At 52.3% G+C, this 17,372-nt stretch overlaps 1 protein-coding gene across 2 annotated transcripts in view; it reads right to left on the minus strand.

Annotated features, from left to right (window-relative positions):
- Positions 1-16,808, minus strand: part of SKOR2 (SKI family transcriptional corepressor 2) — a 54,298-nt gene extending 37,490 nt beyond the window's left edge. Inside the window, exons 1-2 of one of the 2 annotated variants that reach the window (XM_043889235.1) lie at positions 14,822-16,808; positions 143-2,769 (exon numbers count right to left, since the gene is read on the minus strand). In XM_043889235.1, the coding sequence (XP_043745170.1) occupies positions 143-2,719 (2,577 nt within the window). In that variant the 5' untranslated portion in view covers positions 2,720-2,769; positions 14,822-16,808. Of the gene's footprint in view, positions 1-142; positions 3,092-14,821 lie in introns of those variants that run through there. The other variant, XM_043889234.1, reaches the window with a different exon arrangement.
- Between the last annotated feature and the right edge of the window lie 564 nt (positions 16,809-17,372).

Genomic DNA, 17,372 nt, shown 5'->3' on the forward strand with positions numbered 1-17,372 from the left:
AGCCCTTCCAAACACACTGAATATTTCATTTCCGTGGGGAAATCTGGTGATTCATCTTTCCTGCGCATATGTAACCGATTCAGCCTAAAGGTGCATTTAAATAATAATAATTAGCTAGAAGGAGCCTAAAGGGGATATTTACATCTTTGTAGGAGGGCTGCTCCTCCAGTGATGGATGGTGGACCGGGCTGCCGGGGCTGCTGCCAAGGCCGCCGCTGGGTTTCTGCGAGGCCAGCGGCGGGGGCAGGTCCGGGCCGCCGAGGTCACCCAGTTTCCCGTCCTCCTGCAGCAGCCGCGAGGAGTTCAGCGCCAGCGGGAAAGCCCCCGCGGCGGCCGGCGGGCGGTCCCGGCTGCTCCCCTTCTCCGACAGCCCTCTGCCCTGGAGGAATCGGCCGCCGCCGACCAAGGGGTCCCCTAGCAGGACCCCCGTCTCCTCGTCTTCCTCGTCGTCGTCCTCCGGCTCTCGACCTTCCTCCTCCTCCTCCTCCTCGCCCTCGGGGGGCTTGTGGCCCTCCACGTCCACCTCCTGCTCCTCTTCCTCGTCGTCCTCGTCCTCGGAGCTGTCCTCGCTGGGGTAGCTGCAGCTGGTGCCACCGGGGGACAGAAGGCCTCGGGGGTGCGGCTGCGGGGCCAGCGGCGGGGGCGGCGGGGGCGGCGGCGGCGGGGCCGCGTGGTGGCGCTCGGAGCCCGGCTCGTCGGGCGGCGGCGGCAGCAGCAGCAGCGGCGGCGACGGCGGCTGCGGGTGGTGGTGGTGGTGCTGGTGCGGGTGGTGGTGGTGGTGGTGGTGGTGGTGGTGCGCTGGGGCCGAGTGCGGCGCGCCCGCGGACGCCCCGTGCAGCTTGGCCAGGCTCTCCGCGTCGTCCTTGCCGCCCACCGGCCGGAAGGCGCTCGAGTGGTGGTAGCTGCCTCCGCCGGCTTTGCGCCCCTCCAGGAGGTGAGGGTGGGGTGCCGCGGGGCCCCGGGCGCCCGCGGGGCCCGCTCCGGCGCCCCCGGCCACCGAGCCGGGGTCGGCCGGGGGCGTGGAGCCCGCACTGCAGTCCCCGCCGCCGCCGCCCGGGGGCGACTCGAAGAGTGGGTCGCGGGCCCCCGCGCCGCCCGCAGGAGGTGGCTGGCCGGAGCCCGGGCCGTTGGCCACGACCGGAGGGGGCTGACCCGGCGGGGCCGCCGCTTCGGCGCCCGCGCCTGCGCCCGCGCCGCCGGGCTCGGCCAGGTCCAGGAAGGCCTGACGCAGCAGGGCCGGGCTTTCCCCCAGCGCGCAGCCGAGCGCCGAGGGCGGCTGCGGCGGGGGCTGTAGGTACGTGGGCACCGGAAGCCCGCCTGGGGTCCGCGGAGGCCAGAACATGCAGAAGGGCGGGTAGAAGGCGTCCTTGCGGCCAGCCGGCCAGAAGAGGCCCGACAGGCCGGCCTTGGGCGCCGCGCCCGCGCCGCCTGCACCCCCGAGGGCCTCGGCCGCGGCGCCCGCGTCCTCCTTTTTGTGGCACAAGCCGAAGGCGGCGGCGGCGGCTGGGAAGGTGTAAGGATGTGGGAAGAGGCCCCCGCAGCCCGGGAACTTCTGCAGCACGCCCCCGAACGAGCCCTTGCTGGGCACCGGGATGACCGGGTAGCTGCGCGGCCCTTTGGCGCCGGCCGCCGCGCCCGCGCCGGTCACGCAGCCGCCCCCAGGGCCGCCCCCGGCCGCCCCGGCGCCACCCGAGGCCGCGGCCACCGAGAGGCTGGCGGCGGCGGCGGCCGAGAGGCTGGCGGCGGCCACGACGGCCGCCTCCTGCAGCGAGTCGTCGTCGTCCTCGAAGCGCGGCCGCTTGTGATGCGGCGCGTGCGGCGCGCCGGCCAGCTCGGCCAGAGGCGGCGGCGGCGGCGGCGGGGGGGGAGCCCCCAGGAGGTGCGGGCCCAGGAGCCCCCCGCCCCCGGCCACCGCCGCGGCCGCCGCCACCGCGGCCGCCTTGACCGAGCTGAGAGGGTGGCAGGCGGGGTGCGTGCCGGGCTGGGGCAGCGCGCGCTTTCGGCTCCCGCCGTTGAACATGGCCTTGACGTCCTCCCAGGCGAAGACGAGCTCGTCCTGGGGGCTCTTGTCCGTGAGCTTGAGATGACGGCGCCACGAGTTGAAGTTGGCTGCGTCCGGCTGCGTGTACTTGGCGTCGGGGGTGCGGTGGGAGTGGAAGATGAACTTGTTGGGCGAGAAGTACATGTTGCAGTAGCTGCATTTGATGCACTTGGCGCGCGAGCTGTTGTAGCGCGCGGGGATGAAACTGCCGCGGCAGCCCCAGGCGCACTCGTGCGAAACGTCGAAGGCGAAGTTGTCGGGCAGCTTGGGCGGCCTGTTTTCTCCTAGGAACGACTTGCACAAGCGCTCAGCCTCGCGCTTGGTGATCATGCCGCAGCGGCGCGAGGAGATGGGCATGGCCCCGGCGCGCCGCAGGATCTCCAGCTGCACCGGCGTGCACTGTACGCACGTGATGCCCAGTGCCACGCGGCGGTTGTGGATCTCGTTGTAGCTGAAGTTCTTGAGGAGAGTGTTGGAGATCTGCGCCAGGCATAGGCGCTCCTGCCCGTCGATCACCAGCGACACGATGGGAATGCCGTAGAGGATCACCTGGCCCACCTGGTTGGGTTTCAGGTTGGCGTGGCCCGGTCGCGGCTGGCTCAGCGCGTCGGGCTGGAAGGCGCTCGACGGCGATGCCAGCAGGATGTCGTTGGGCCCCGGCAGCGGGCTGGAAGCCATCTCCTCCGCCGGGGAAGCCCGGGCCGAGCCCTCCGGGTCAGCCTTGGAGACTGGAAGGGAAAGGAGAAAGCGTTGGCTAGAGCTCTTCAGTTTACCAAAGAGAGGGGTGGGTTGTGCGGTTAACTGAAGAATTATCATAGTAACGTCCTTCGGTTAAGATATAATTATCACTGGGCAAAGGGACCAAGTTTCGGACACAGGGAAGTCCTCTGTCTTAAATTTCTTCAGGTGATCCTTTGGAAACGCGGGGATTTTGAAGTACTTCAGTTCTAAATATCCCACATAAATTCTTACTAAGAAGTAAATTCACTTCCTAAGAAACTCAAGACCTTATCCCGGATTTATGGAAGCCATTAGAATAAAATGGCATGCCTGTTAGAAATTAGGAAGTAATGATGACAACTGTAACTAGGACAGGTTACAGAAGTTATGGAAAACTGAGGCTTGACCATTGAAACCCAAATTGTAAAAGAGAGACCATTCACATTTGCTTGAAAATAGATTGATTTTGGTTAAAACAATAAACCCAAGCCTTTTAAAAAAGCAATGTTTGTGGTATCTGTGGTTTCCTTGGGGGAAATTCACTGCTGGTTGAGACACAGCTCATTAAAGCAAACGAAAGCCCTTCTCCCTGATCTTTGCCATTAGATATTTTGATACTTCAGTTAGAAATTTTGGGGGAAAATCTACAGAGCTATATGCAAGGTTACACCAAAATAGGTGTTTCAAGTTTTCTAAAAGCTACTTGCAAAATTGAGTGGTTCTGGCTCTAATAGGTCAATTAAAGAGATGAAGTTGTAGAGTTGAAAATATTGATACTGTTTTCCTGTCATTTCCATGACAATGAGCAAATAAGTCCAGGCTAGAGTGTTAAGCCCAGAATCAGTGCAAAGAAACTGAACAGTCTTGGGGATCCTTACTGGTGGGCTTGAAAAGGCAAATTTAGGTGTAAGGTGAACCACTTTCTGTGGCATTTCTTTTTCTGATTTGTGTAGATATCTCTTCACCTTATACCGGGAAAACGTGCCCCACGGTAGGGATAAACCTTGGCCTTGATAATCTGTGGGAGGGCTGAAAGCCGAAGCCCTGGGTTGGGCCTGCAGTAAAATTCCTGTCATCTCTGGTCAGTGGGGTACTTAATGGGGGAAAACAGCCAGTAAATTGAAAATACACCAAAAGCAAGCGAAAGAAACATTTGTGACGACCCTAAGTCAAAACAAGCAAAGTGGCTCATTCCCTGAGAAACCGACGGTGACCTTTGCACAGCTACTTGTCCAGGGCAACTGCTAAGAGTATGGTTTGCCCTGGAAAATCACTGGTGGCAGTGGCATCGCCACCCTCCCCCAAGTCCACTGGAGTTCGTTACTATAGAGATTTCACTGAATACACTAGCATACCGCTTTACCCAGATGGTCATATCCTTGTCCTCTCTGGGTTCCTGTGACGTCTATCCTGACAACCTTCGCCCTTCTGACCCCTGGATCCTCAGTTCTCATTACATTCCGTGGCCTCCAGGAAGGTTGAACAAACGCGATCAACGAGAGGAAAGCTGGGCTTGTCACTTCGGATGGATCAGTATTTTCCAGGGGACAGGGCGTTAAATGGCACCGTGATACCTGGGCCTGAAATAACCAGCCCTAGCTTTGCCAAATGGTCCTTCAGTGCTCATCCCCGCCCCCAGACAAGATTCTCATCTTATTAGACCCTGGGATAATGGCAACTCTTGCTCCGGAGCGGTGTGCTCAGCAAGCCTGGCCCTATCGCGGAGCTGCTCTGCCTTAGAAACCCGCCGCCTCCGCAGCGCTAGATCGGGCAGACGTGTGTCCGACTGGGTGTGATCCAATTTCACCCCAAGCGCTCCCAGAAACTCCTGTCAGAGCAGAGACACAAACAAGAGCTTTAGGTAGGGAGTTTTTTTTTGTTTTTTGTTTTTAAAGTGAGTGAGGGAAGAAGAGACAATTAAAAGTTAGTTGATCCGAGGAAGCTGTCGAACTTCCTTATCCGACTTACGAGCCAACGACCCCCAGCTAAACTCCCCTGGCTCCCAAACCAATCACCACCGAAGCCTTCCGCTGCCCCTCAACCTCACCGGGAAAATCCCAACGCTGGGGATCCCAAATCATGGACCGCGAGCTGTGCGCCGAGTGGGGGCCGGCTGGTTCCGGCAGTACCTGGTAACCCCTAGCTGTCTTTACTCGCGTGGCTGCGGGCCCATCTTCCGAGGTCGCTCGGAGGCGAAGCATCCAAGCGGGTCCTCGAATCCAGCGGGCGGGACTTCGGAGGGCTCCGCGTGCAGATGCTGGCGCTCGTCGGCGCTAACGGCGCTGGTACCCCGGCCGGCTGAGAAGGACCGCCCGAATTGCGGCGCGGTGTCCCCTCGACCGCAGAAAGTGTGGGCGCGCTGAAACCGCGGCAGGCGAGCCCCAGGTGGAGCGCAGTCTGACAGCGCCTTTCTCTGTCTCTGAACTCGTGTCGGACCGAGGGGACGCCACCCAGCGGGCAAGGTGACGTCACCGTCTCCCTGACACTCCACATTAAAGGGCTGGCATGTTACAGGGAGGGAGGAGGGAGAGCGAAAGGCAGAGCGAGCAGATCCTTTCTCAGCAGGCACGAAAGCTAACACCTAAACCCACCAGCAATCGACAACAGCCTCTCCAACCCGGAGCAAGCGCAGCCGCGGTGCTGGAGCCGCAGATCTGATTCAGCCGTAGAGAGCCCTGTAGTCTGCGTGCATCCCGGGGACCTGGATCCTGGAGGCCCGGGATTCTAGAAGGACGCCTCTAAATTGACTGTATCCCTGCGCATTATCGTCTCCTCCCCTCATTTTTCTGAGCCACCCTCCTTTGCGAATGCTCCCTCGGGTACGCAGCGCAAATCTGTAGCCTCACTGTGTCTCGGAAGATAGAGGAACCGCACTTAGCCCGGGAATAGAATAGTTTCAGCGCTCCATTGAAACACTGTGCAATGAGAAAAGCGGGGGAGGAAGGGAGTTTCTGAATAGCGTGCCCAATCTAAAAACTTGGAAGGAAGCATGGAGAATGTCTTCACTTTGGAATATGCATTTGCCCTTTTTTTAGGACAGGATGCAGAGCGGCATTCTCTATTTTGGAAAGTGCGACTGAGTGAGGACCCCAATGAGAGCATGTGTGCACTCATCAATCAACTTCATTCAGATTAGTTCTCTAACCCATTTTGTAAAAGCCATGCAGGCTACCTCAGCACAAGGAAAAGCTGAGACAAGAAAGCAGGAAGGGCCCCAACCTTGACCTGCACTTACACAAGTTGTGGATGCTCCCAGGGAAGTAAATTCTCAGGGAATTATGTAGAAGCAAGCCCTTTTAAGAAAAGGAAACAACAACAATAATGATGATAGGAAAGGACCATTTCCCATAACTTCCACAAAGAAAAGCACACATAGGATATAGTGAAGTGTCAGTGTATTACCCCCTAATGGATCAGCTGTTAGGAGTCAAAATGACCACCTCTCCTTTATCAGAAAGGGATAAAATTGCCTATTTAGAGGACATTCTAAGAAGAATACGTACAGGAGTGTGATTGGGAGATCTTGTAAGTTTTTCCCTTACTATCAGAGCCAAATTTTCGATTGCCGCCTGGTGAAACACACAGGCTTAGAGCTGGGTAGTCACACTGTGGAAATGGTTGAAAAAACAACCTCCACTAACCCAGAAGCCCGGCGGGACTACCTAATAGCATCAACATACCATCACTAAATTCGAGTATGAATGTATGAAAGCACTTCAAAAGGTAAGTAATACCAAAGAGTCAATTGAACAAAAAGTGAGGGATACAGGAATTGTGGCTATTTTAAATGAATATGCAGAAAACAGTTTCAGAGCCACAAAAATTGTAACGTTTGTTCGAGCATGTTTCAAACGGCAGTGAAGTAATATTTCACCCAACTTCTAGTTTCTGAAGGCATTATGGGCACAAATTGGGCTCTGTCTTAAGGGGCTGGAATCAACCAAATGCTCCCTAAGTACCCTCTGAGCCTTCTATCCTAAAAGAAGGAAAATTCACAGGGCACCTGCCCAGCTCATTTGCCAAAAGAGCATCATTTTCATTCACAAATCCATTCCTGTGGAAAGCTGAAGGCTGCCCACCCACCTGCTCTTCTGGTTTCCTCGGCCTGATTCTGCCTCTTCTCTGAGGTCAGATGACAGTTTAGTCACTAAGCTGTGTCTGACTCTTGTGACTTCATGGACTGCAGGCTGCCAGGCTCCTCTGTTCATAGGATTTTCCAGGCAAGAATACTGGAGTGGGTTGCCCTTTCCCTCTCCAGGGGATCTTCCCGACCCAGGGATCAGAACCTAAACCCCGATCTCCTGCACTGCAGGCAGATTCTTTACTGATTTAGCTATCAGGGAAGCCCCTGAGGTCCGAAGTCAGGTCTGAGGACTGAGGTCAGGAGTTCACACAAAAGGAGGGCTCGGCTTCCTCACACTTCCTAGAACCCGGGCTACTAGAAAGAAAGCCTGAACTGCATGGAAAGAAAGCCTGGAAATGGGACAAATTTTAAGACCAAAAATGGGAAGCAATGAAAAGCCTGTCCCCTCATTAATGTATTACAGGGAGATGTGTGGTCGCTGCCAAGCAGGAAGAATCACGGGATCTTCCCTTTTGGTTTTGCTGTTCCCATCTGTACCCGCCAAAGGCTCCTTCTCCTCTACAGATCCCTATTAAAAAGAAAATTTTTTTGAAAAGAGAAATGGGATGAATCTTTGCCTTTCCTCCCATCCTTGGCACTCTGAGGACTGAATCCACACCTGAGTGGTACCTGTAGCCACCCCCTTACATCATCTTTCAACATAAACTTTTATACTTTACCTTGGTGACTTACTGGCCAACAAGCCTGAGATTTTTTTTTAATGCAAAGAAGTTTCATTGGAAAGAGAAATGTGTGATGTAAAGTACTTTTGAACCAATAATTCTAAAAATAGCATGGCATTTTATTACCCCAGGGAGTCTAGGCCGTCTGTTTGAGCTGTCAGACCAATCATATATTTGAAAGATTAAGGTGGAGAACTGTTATTCAAAGCTAGACTCTGCTCCAGCAAATCCTCACCACGAGTCTGGAGCTGGACTTTGGAATTACAGCCTGATTATACGTTTTGAGTTGGTGAGCAACTTTCTGCCACTCACTATCTCTCTAATTCTTTGCTGTCTCCTAAGCTTGAACAGGCCTCCTGATGGTTCTGCACTGCCTTTCCATTTTCTTCTTCCAGACCAGGGGAGCCTGATCCTTGTCAGTCCCTGTCCTGGCCCCTGAGAGCTTGGCAAGCTCAGGGAGGAGCAGGCGGTGGTGGGAGGCAGCGGGTAGGGGCCGAGTTAATCAATGCTTTCCTATTCGAGCTGACATGCATTTTACACGTCGGGACTCTCCTCAGCCGGCTAATTGATTCAAATTGTTTTATTGGTTAAACTGGTGTCACCCGCTTGCATGATCTATCACCGCACGGAGGAGAGCATTTCCACTCTCATCTCCGTTCTGGGCGGCTGCGGTTTACCCAGGCCAGGGACAGGTAAAGGAGCCCAGACACCGGACCCAAAGGAAAACCACAAACCGAGCTGGCTGCCTCTGAACTGGAGAAGCGACGCCTCGATGTAGGCGCACGCAGCGGGCGCGGCTGCGTGGATGAAGGTTTCCAGTTTCAGAATTTAACAGTCGGTTGAAGCGAACCCACACCTGACCGGGGCTTCCTCCACCTTGCAAGCTGACTATTTCCCAGAGGCGGCGTGTGATCTCTGGGGTCTGAGTCGAAGGCCAAAGCAGAGGAGCTGTCCGCGGTGCTGACGCGGTGCCGCGCTCCGAGGCGTAGCAGATCCTACGCCCTCCCGGAAGAAGCCTCCCAGCCTATAATCACTGGAGCCCTTAGATTGGGCTCTGGGCTCCAGAATGGCCTTGCAGACTTAAGAGGTAGGCAAGAGGCGACACAGAAACACACCCCCCACTTCTGCCACACCTGCTCCATCTCAAAGGACTCCATCTCCGGTCACTCCCCACCCCCACGCCTGTGTTTTGCATTGACCCAAAAGGAAGATAAAGGCCTTCATATAAATTCATTAAAGTCAGAAACAACAGATATTCCCTCTCTTTCTACTCCCAGCCTCGGTACTGGAGAGCCCATGACAGTACAGATCAAAGAAACAGCCTCTCTCTCACTCATTCCCTCTTATCCCATTCTCAGCTCTTAGGCAGAAATATTACTGCTTCCGTGTCCCTGCAAGAGGTGTCCTTGGCATTGATGCTTCTGCATCAGGTAAGGCAAGAAATGGTTTCCTGTTAGTTCCAAGTCTGCAAAAGGAGACCTACATGGCCCGGAACGAAACTGGAAGACTAGCAGAACTAGCAGGGATGGAAGAATTCTTGTATATCAAAAAGTACAAGCAATTCAGTTAGACTGAAACTGGGTACAAATTTCTCCTCAATCACTTAATAGTTGTGGAATTTTGCTTTGATACCTAACCTCCCTAAACCCCCAGTTGCTTCATCTGCAAAATGAAGAGATTGATATGTAACCCACAGGGGTGTTGTGAGGATTAAATAAGATAATATATGTAAAATGCTTAGCACACAGTAGTCACTTAATATGTGCTAGCTTTAAAAGCACTTTCCTTGGAGAATGGAGACAAGGGTTATACCTGAACAGTTCCAAGGTATGTTTGGAGTCTTTAATAGCTCCAGAATAAAAGATTTCAAAGGCATTTTAGTTTCATGGTGAGCAGAGAGGGAACCAGGTTCCCTGGAGGAACCTTAGTTCTTTTCATTAAAATTTTATCCTGCCCCCTAATTGGTCTAGTGTTTATTTTGTATACGGGTGGCCAGAACCTTAGCTTCTGTTTGTTCAACCCATTTAAAATAAGTTGATAATAAAAATTAGCAGTGGTAATTGCTGTAATGATAATAATTGCTGATAGTCCTTAGTTCCCCCTTTCTACCCAAAAGAGCTTTCTGCAACCTAGAAAGCTGAGCTTAGACTCCCTGGTTTTTCCTCCATTGCTCTGGCTGGAATTACATGAAGGAAACAAAGGACCAGGAGCAAACCAAAACTCATCCATTATGGAAGTCATAGGAGATATGAGAAAATCCTCGGAGCCTTCTCTAAAATACTATCCATAAACAGGAACCCTTTTCCTGGGGCCAGAGTATCCAAAGGGAAGTACAATGAGAGCACAGACCTAAAAATCTAAATCAGAATTGAGGAAAGGAAGAGAAAATGAATACATTTTGCACTGTATCCCAGCCCCAGTGACCCCTTCAGTTCCTCATGCAGCAGTGACTATGGGAATCAGTGAGATTCTTTCTTATCCTTCAAGCAAACCTTTATAAGAAATAAAAACTGTAGGAGAAGGAACCAATGTTTAATTTCCCTTAAAACATTTTCCCAAGAAAACTTGCCCTTGGGTGAGTGGCAGAGAGAGCTCTTACACTACCAGTTCACAGAGGCCAAGGACTAATGGAAACATTGTATACTGGACTTTCTCCTTTATAAAAAAGAATTCACATTGCTTCATAAGTCCTCACAAGCTTGTAAATACAGCAAAGTACACACATGCGCACATAGTTTACATGAAGTAGTAAAATCCAGAATGGAACATGAACTTGGTACACTGGGTGGTTAGTTAGCAAAGATTAGTGGACCAAGATAAAAGGCAAAGGAACACAAAATACCCAAGGACACACGTAAGGGTACGGATGCATGCTCCCTGAACATACCTAGGAATGTGCATCAAAGAGGGACACTGGCATAAGGAATAGCCCACTAGGCTCTCACCCTTCCTTCTCTTCTCCTTCCTCTTTTTCTCTGCATGCATACACATGTGTACCCGCCCCCTCCACTTCCCTCCTCCCCATGTTGGGAAGGAGGGAGTCCTTTGAAATGGAGGTGGTCCCAGCTGGAAAACCCCAGAGCTCATTTAGATCACATCACTTCAGGCTTTTGTCTCTGCTCCTGAATAACCTAGGCCGCTACAACAAAAGGATAGGCATCTACATGGAGTTTTCATTGGCAAAGATGCGTCTCAAAGATGCTGCTATAATAATGAATAACAAGGCAAGATGCTTGCCTTTTTTGATTGCCATTCCTAAAGAAGGGAGAGGAGAAAGGCGAAAAGGAAAAGGAGAAAGTGGAACAAGAAATAAAGACTGTGGGAGAGAAAACTAAGGCGAGTATTTTAGTGGATTTATGCAAAAAGAGTCTAACTGTATGACGACTTCAGCTACCACCAAGAACAAGAAATGTGGTTTGAGGCTTTAAAAAACAAAAAAACTGACTCTTTTGTTTCAGGGAAGCAATTTAAGAAGTAACTGAGGCTGAGGATGCAGAACGGGTGTGGAGCAGGATCTTTTATATCTTGAAGAGGGGAGGCAGAGGAATAGGAGTAGGGGGAGGGGCTGTAGACTGTCTGTTGACATGTCACAAGAGAGAAAATGACATAGATATACATTTAACATCTCCCCAGCTGACACTGGTGAAAGGAACCTTGGATTTTATTTCCTGGGGAAATGAAGACATTCCTTCCCCCCCTATTTCCTGTTCTTTTCCCTCTCACTCCTCCCTATTTGAAAATTTTTTCCTTTGCCATCAAGCTTGATCCCATTAGCTAATACATTATTAAACTATCATGTGCTCTCAGGCTGCCCAATAAGCATCATGACTTCAGCTTTCCTCCTGCCTGCAGTCGTTAGCTCAGTGGTAGCAAAAGGTGAAATTAGATATTAGCAAAATAAATCCCAGGGTAGAGGAGGGTAGAAATCTGAGTCATTGATTTTTTTTTCCCCTGAAAAGAATAGCAAGCACTGAATATTCAGAGAGAATATTGAGAGGAATTTTCTATTTTTGTGTACTTAAAAGTACTTTTTAAGCAAAAAGGCTTTCCCTCTTGAGGTTAGGGGTTCAAAGTGAAAGCAGAGCTAACCAGATCAAAGACAATAACCAGTTCCAAACTTTTGCAAGATGCATTATGGTATCATCGACAAACTCTTAATGTTGGCAAATAATTAAATTTTCCATCTTTTAGAACTGTGTAACCTTGGGTGTCTTAGAAACAAATTGTACAAACAAACCACGGAGATGAGCACTGAGGGTTTCAGAGGAGATATAATGAACCAACTTTAATTACTAACTTGAAATTAAAAATGTAATATACAGATTTAAATTTATTTTCACCTAAATTGTGTATAAAATTATATGGCTTTTGCAGGCTAAGAAATGCTTTGTAACCAGCCATGCTACTAAAAAGTCTGAAGTAGTTTCCAAAACCGAGTTCCCAGACTCACACAGTAATAATGATACATTTATCATTACTGATGACCACCTACTGGGTAATTATTGCTTTGTTACTACTATTACAATCAAGAGATTTCTTTATTTACTGTTAACATTCACTTAAAACTGAATGTTAATGACTGTTCTGAATTCACCAAAGAGAGTTTTCTGTTATATTTCAGCAGTACTTACGTTCTGATTCAGAAATGGAAAACCATCTTATAACAGAAAGGAAGGTTGGGCAAGCACTTGGGCTCTCACCCTCTCGTGAGAATGAAAACAGCATTTGGAGGAATTCTGGAGCAAATTTTTCCAGCTCGGAGTTGCAAAAGGTTAACATAATGCAACCACTTGACTTGTGCTAATTATGTAAGTATTTTATTACAGGAGATTCATTCATTATTGATACTTGTTTGCAGTAACTTCCTGCTTGGGGGAGTTATATTTTATATGAGAAGTAAACAACCCTCGGCTCCAGGGCTGGCCTCCTCTCCTCCAGATCTGATTTCCTCCCACCCCTCTGTCTAGTTTCACAACCCTATTGGGTTGTTGTGTCCCTATTGAGGCAGAAAGACAATTCCCTAAACTGTCCTATTCTTTCTCCCTTTCCCTTCCCCATTCAGAACTTCCCAGTTCTTTAAAAGGTAAGAGCTCAGGGTTTGGAATGTTGGGATGGGGATGAAGTAGATGAGAAAAACTGGTTTTAGTGTTTTCTTTCTTATAACACGATGACAAGTAAGAATTTTCATTAAAAATCTAGACTCCTTGAGGCCACCAACCTACTTTGGAAGCTCTTCTCTGCTCCCACCCAGAAAAGCCAGGCTGGCCTTTGGTATATCCAAATCTGGTCCTTAGGGAAGTAGGAGTGGTGGAAGCTGTTAACCAATGGAAAGGCTACAAAAAAAGGCTCCTGCCTGACCCTAAGTCAGAACCCAACCTCTCAGCCAGTGGTGGTTGCTACAGTCTATAATATTTTCTTCCCAGGTTCTGTGACAAGTTGTACTAGGAAAAGACAAGACTTTGTTTGCAGAATGGATTCACTGAAGGCCTGAGGATTGTGCTAGATCCTTGGCTTAAGGGTCCTCAGAAATTTCACTCTGAAAGCATATGCTGGCCATCTGAGCCTGGCCATCTGGTGAGAGGTCACTGTTTCCTAAAGGGGTCAAAAGACTGGCATTGGCCTCCAACCTAGGAGCAAGGGTTTCCTCTTGGGCTTTCTTCCAGATTCTGAGACCCCTGCCTAAAAGTCTCAGTTCAGAACTGGGGTGAATACAAGGTGCCAGAGGTCAGCATGCTTAAGACCCTCAAAGAAAGTCAGGAATTGGAGATGACGGAGGGGCAGGATAAGAGCATTTAGCAGTGGTGTGTGTGTGTGTGTGTGTACTACCATGTTATTCAAGGTTCTAATGTGGAAAGATGAGAATGAACCAGCAAGAGGCTGAAGTCCCGAAATTTCAGACAGGTTTTAAAATGAATGAAATGGTACAGTTTGGGATGGAGTGAGGAGGTGGCTTTCGGAAGGTGCCTGCAAGCTGGGATTGGGCAGAACTTACCAAAGGCCTGGGCAGAACTGACGGAGCTCAAAGCCTAGGTTCACCCCTGCGTCTACTATTTAGCCTAGAACGTCAGCACTTTGGGAATGACAGATGGCTGGAGGGTGACTAGAGGTTCAGAGGGCTCTGGGAAGATAGGTCTGGGCCAGAGGGGAGGGAATGGGTAAAGTGCTGAGACTGGGTCTTGGATGGGTGCTCCAGGCTTGGTCAGCACAACCTCCATTCCCCTGGGTGCCTTGCTTCCCTGCTTCTACCCCATGACTGGGTGCCTGGGTGGAACCGCTCTGCCATCTACAGAGAAATGCCGTTCCCAGCAAGGCTTACTTAATGGTCCTTTAACAAACTCTTCGATTTCTCTTTGGCCGCCCTGGCTCTTCGGTGCCTCCTCCTCCTTCCTTTCTCCACTACCTCCATCAGTTATTTATGACCAGCGTTAATTATTCACGAAAAGAGAAAACTCCAGCTTTGGGAACTTTACTAGGAGCATTTGGGGGTTTCTGCCTTTCCCGCCTCCGGGTGGGCTTGAGTCTTGGGGATTTTCAGTTTGGTTGGATCCTGCTTTGAAGTGGGGAAAGAGAAGCCCAATGGCTGGGCACTGGGGACGCGGGAGGGTGTACTCCTCGTCTGGGTCAGCTCAGGCCTCTGCCTGCGAAGTGTAAACTCCGGGTCAGCGCCTGCTCTGCTGGCCAGGTGTGAACTCCCGGGACCGGAAGTTACCAGGCGCGCTCGAGGGAGTCGCTGTCCCAGCTTAGAGGTGCTGAAGCCACACGTAGGCTCTGGGGCTGCGGGCTGCGGGGGTGTGGGAGGGAAGATGCGGCCGCAGTCCCAGGCAGGGAAGTCTCTTTCCACAGCGTCTTGAAAAAAAAAAAAATCTTCTCTATCTCTCTCTCCAGTCCCCGCCCCACCCCCGCAAGTGGCACTAGAACGTTGTAACCAAAGATTAATTGCCTTAATCAAATCGACCCACCCTCTGCAATTAATCTTTTAGCAACAAATTAGAGACAATTTACCTCAACCTTCCGGGTCAGGCGGAGAGAGGAGGTAGGATAGGGTGGAAGAGTTTGACAAAATCCACAAACGGTGCGGGGTGGGGATTGGGAATGGGTGTGCGTTTAAAGCGAGGGGGGGTGGGGAGTGAGGAAGGAGAGGAGGTAGGGGGTCAGCTGTAGGGCTGTGGCGGCGATCAGAAGTTCCTGGAGTCCCCTTCAACCCAGTTTTCTCCAAAGGAGGGGAGGCCGAGCGCGGAGGACGGGGCCACTTACCTGTCTGCGCCGCCCTCGCGGTCTTCAGCCGTCCGCGCGCGGTCCGCCGCTCCTGCCTCGCGCTCCGCGGCGGCTCTGCCGCTCTCCGCCGCCCGCGGTCCTCTGCACTCCCGCTCGCGGTCGGGTTTTCCGCCGCGACTCTGTCCCGTCCGATCTCTCCCGTTCTCTGCGGTCTTCCGCAGACACCTAGCTCTTCCTACTCCCTTCCCGGCCAAGTTCGTAAGTTTGGGGTGAGGGTCGCTCTTCTCGAGCCCAGCTTCTCCGCTTAGCTTGCTCAGGTCCGCACCCCCCACCCCACTCCCCAGCCCAGACCTAGGTCTCTGACGCCGCCTGTTGGTCAGGCAGGGCAGGGCAAGGAGAGGAGCGCTGCGCCAACCTCGGCTTCCCACCCGTCACCCTTCCACGCCCAGTGGTACAAACTAAGGGAAGGCAGGCCAGAGTTGGAGGCCTGATAACTGGAGCGGGGCCAGAAGCAAGAGGGAACAATTTGCTCTGGGGGCGTGCAGCCCGGGCAGGCAAGCTTGGGCTCCCTGCCAGGAGAAGGGTTATCGCAGGGCGCGCAGGTGCGCGTCTCTCTCGCTGCCCGAGGGCCTAGGCTAAAAGCCGGCACCCTCCCCCAGTCCTCTGGGGAAAAGACCACCTGAGGTGAGGTCAGGCCCGGAGTCCACAGGGAGCGCTGGTCGCGGGCACCCTTTATGCGTCTTCAGCAGGGGATGGGGCGCGGTGGGGAGGGGTGCCAGGAAACTGGCGAAAGGAGAATTAGTCCATCTCAGCACCACCAGGGAGAAAAGCTCTGGAACCAACTCATATGCTGCTTTTAAAAGTTAGCCGAATCCATCTCGTTATGAGTATCAGACGCTTGGAGGGGCGAGTCCAGTCGAAGTCCGGGGGGATGGTGGGGATATGGGCCACATTTGGGAGTACTGGGGTGTCACAGAGGTCATCTTTCTGGCTCCCGCCTGGTCTCTCCCTAGGCAACTTTCCAAACGCCGGTCCCTCTTCCCTTGGAACTTTGGGAAGCCTCGGTCCAGCCCTGGGTCCACGTATTGGAAGTTCCTCCCTCACCCCACCCCCCACCATTCTCATCCTGTCTTTTTCATTGAAAGAACTGATGGACTGTTTCTCCGCTACCCCCTCCTTCTCTAATAAACGCTTCCCATAGATTATTCGACGCAGAGAAGGAAGGCGGCTGCTTAAAAAACAAAAAGCCATAGCCCTAATGAGTTCAATTACAATGTGGTAAACACATTGCCTCTACGCTTTAATTAAGCCTGCTGCCCAATTTTAACTCATTAGTAATTCATTAAGAGAACAGCCCGGTGCTGGCGGGTGGAAGGCACCGCAGACCGACTGTGCGCCGTAGTCAACACGCGCGCAAGCCGCTGCCGGCTCCAGCGCTGCGTGAGAGCAAGTCCGGTTTGTAACCCTGTGACTTCTTGCACTAGACTGTCCTCTCCTAGATGCACGGGTCTCAAGTTCCCTAGGCTTGAGGCCGGGTTTGCAAACCTGTTGGGTGGGTAGTGGTGATGTGGGGCTAAACCGCAATGGCGGGGAAAATCTCTAGATTAAATGCGTCTTTCACTCCCAAAGTCAAATCTAGTTTCCGGTTATGGTGCACTTTCCCTCTTTCTTTCACTTTGTACTAGCTTCTGGGGGAAAATCTAGATCTGACCTTAGCGCCCAGCTCTGGATACCCGCTGCAAGCTTCGGGACCCTCTGACCCGGAGAAGCTAAGATATAAATCAAACAGTGATTTTCTTTTTCTCCGGGATGGGGGCGGGAGACTCGGAGGTGGCGGAGGAGACTGTTGGCTCAGAGAAATGGATATCTGAATGGTAAACTCAGACCTATTCTATCTTGCGATCTTTACGCCTGAGAGCAGGACTGGGGTTACAGCCACATCTGAAACTTTGTCAGTTGAGACCGGCCCTCTTTACGGAAAAGAAACGGGGACAGAGAGTTGCAGAATGAATTACGCACAGGCAACGAGAACTCTTCTAGTCTTTCCACGTAATAATCAAGGGACAGAGTGCAAACATTTCAACTCGAGTCGTTCCTCTCTCCTTCAGCCCCGCTTCCGCGGCGGGTTCTCGGAACAAAGTGCTGGCCTGTTCTGAGCGTCCCACCTTTCGGGTAGGACGGAACTCGTAGGTCTCTAGGCTCCAGTGTAGAGTTTCCAAAGAGAAGGGAAGGGCCAGTTTTAAGCGGTGCGGCTTTGGTTTACAAACGGGTCTTCCGCCCCTTTTGTATTTCTGCTCTGGGCGCCTTCTTTCGCTGGGAGAAAGAATTTGGCCTCGCGCGGCGGCCTACGGCGCCCGCTGGGTATTCCTATTTCTTTTCTCTCCGCGCAGGGCTAGCCCGGCTCCGCCTTCCGCAGGCGGCCCGGGACTCCCCAGGCTGTGGTCTGTGCGGACCGTCGCCCTGCCCCCTGGGCCTCAAGCAAATGCCAGAAGCCGTTTTCCCTCTACATCCTGAAGCTTCTCCTTAGGCTTGGCAGTGCCTCTGCAGGCCCTGGGCCGTTCTCGTCTCTGTCGTGAGCGGCAACTCGTCT

The sequence above is a fragment of the Cervus elaphus genome, chromosome 27 (genome assembly GCF_910594005.1).
Source record: "Cervus elaphus chromosome 27, mCerEla1.1, whole genome shotgun sequence".
In the NCBI taxonomy this organism is placed as follows: Eukaryota; Metazoa; Chordata; class Mammalia; order Artiodactyla; family Cervidae; genus Cervus; species Cervus elaphus.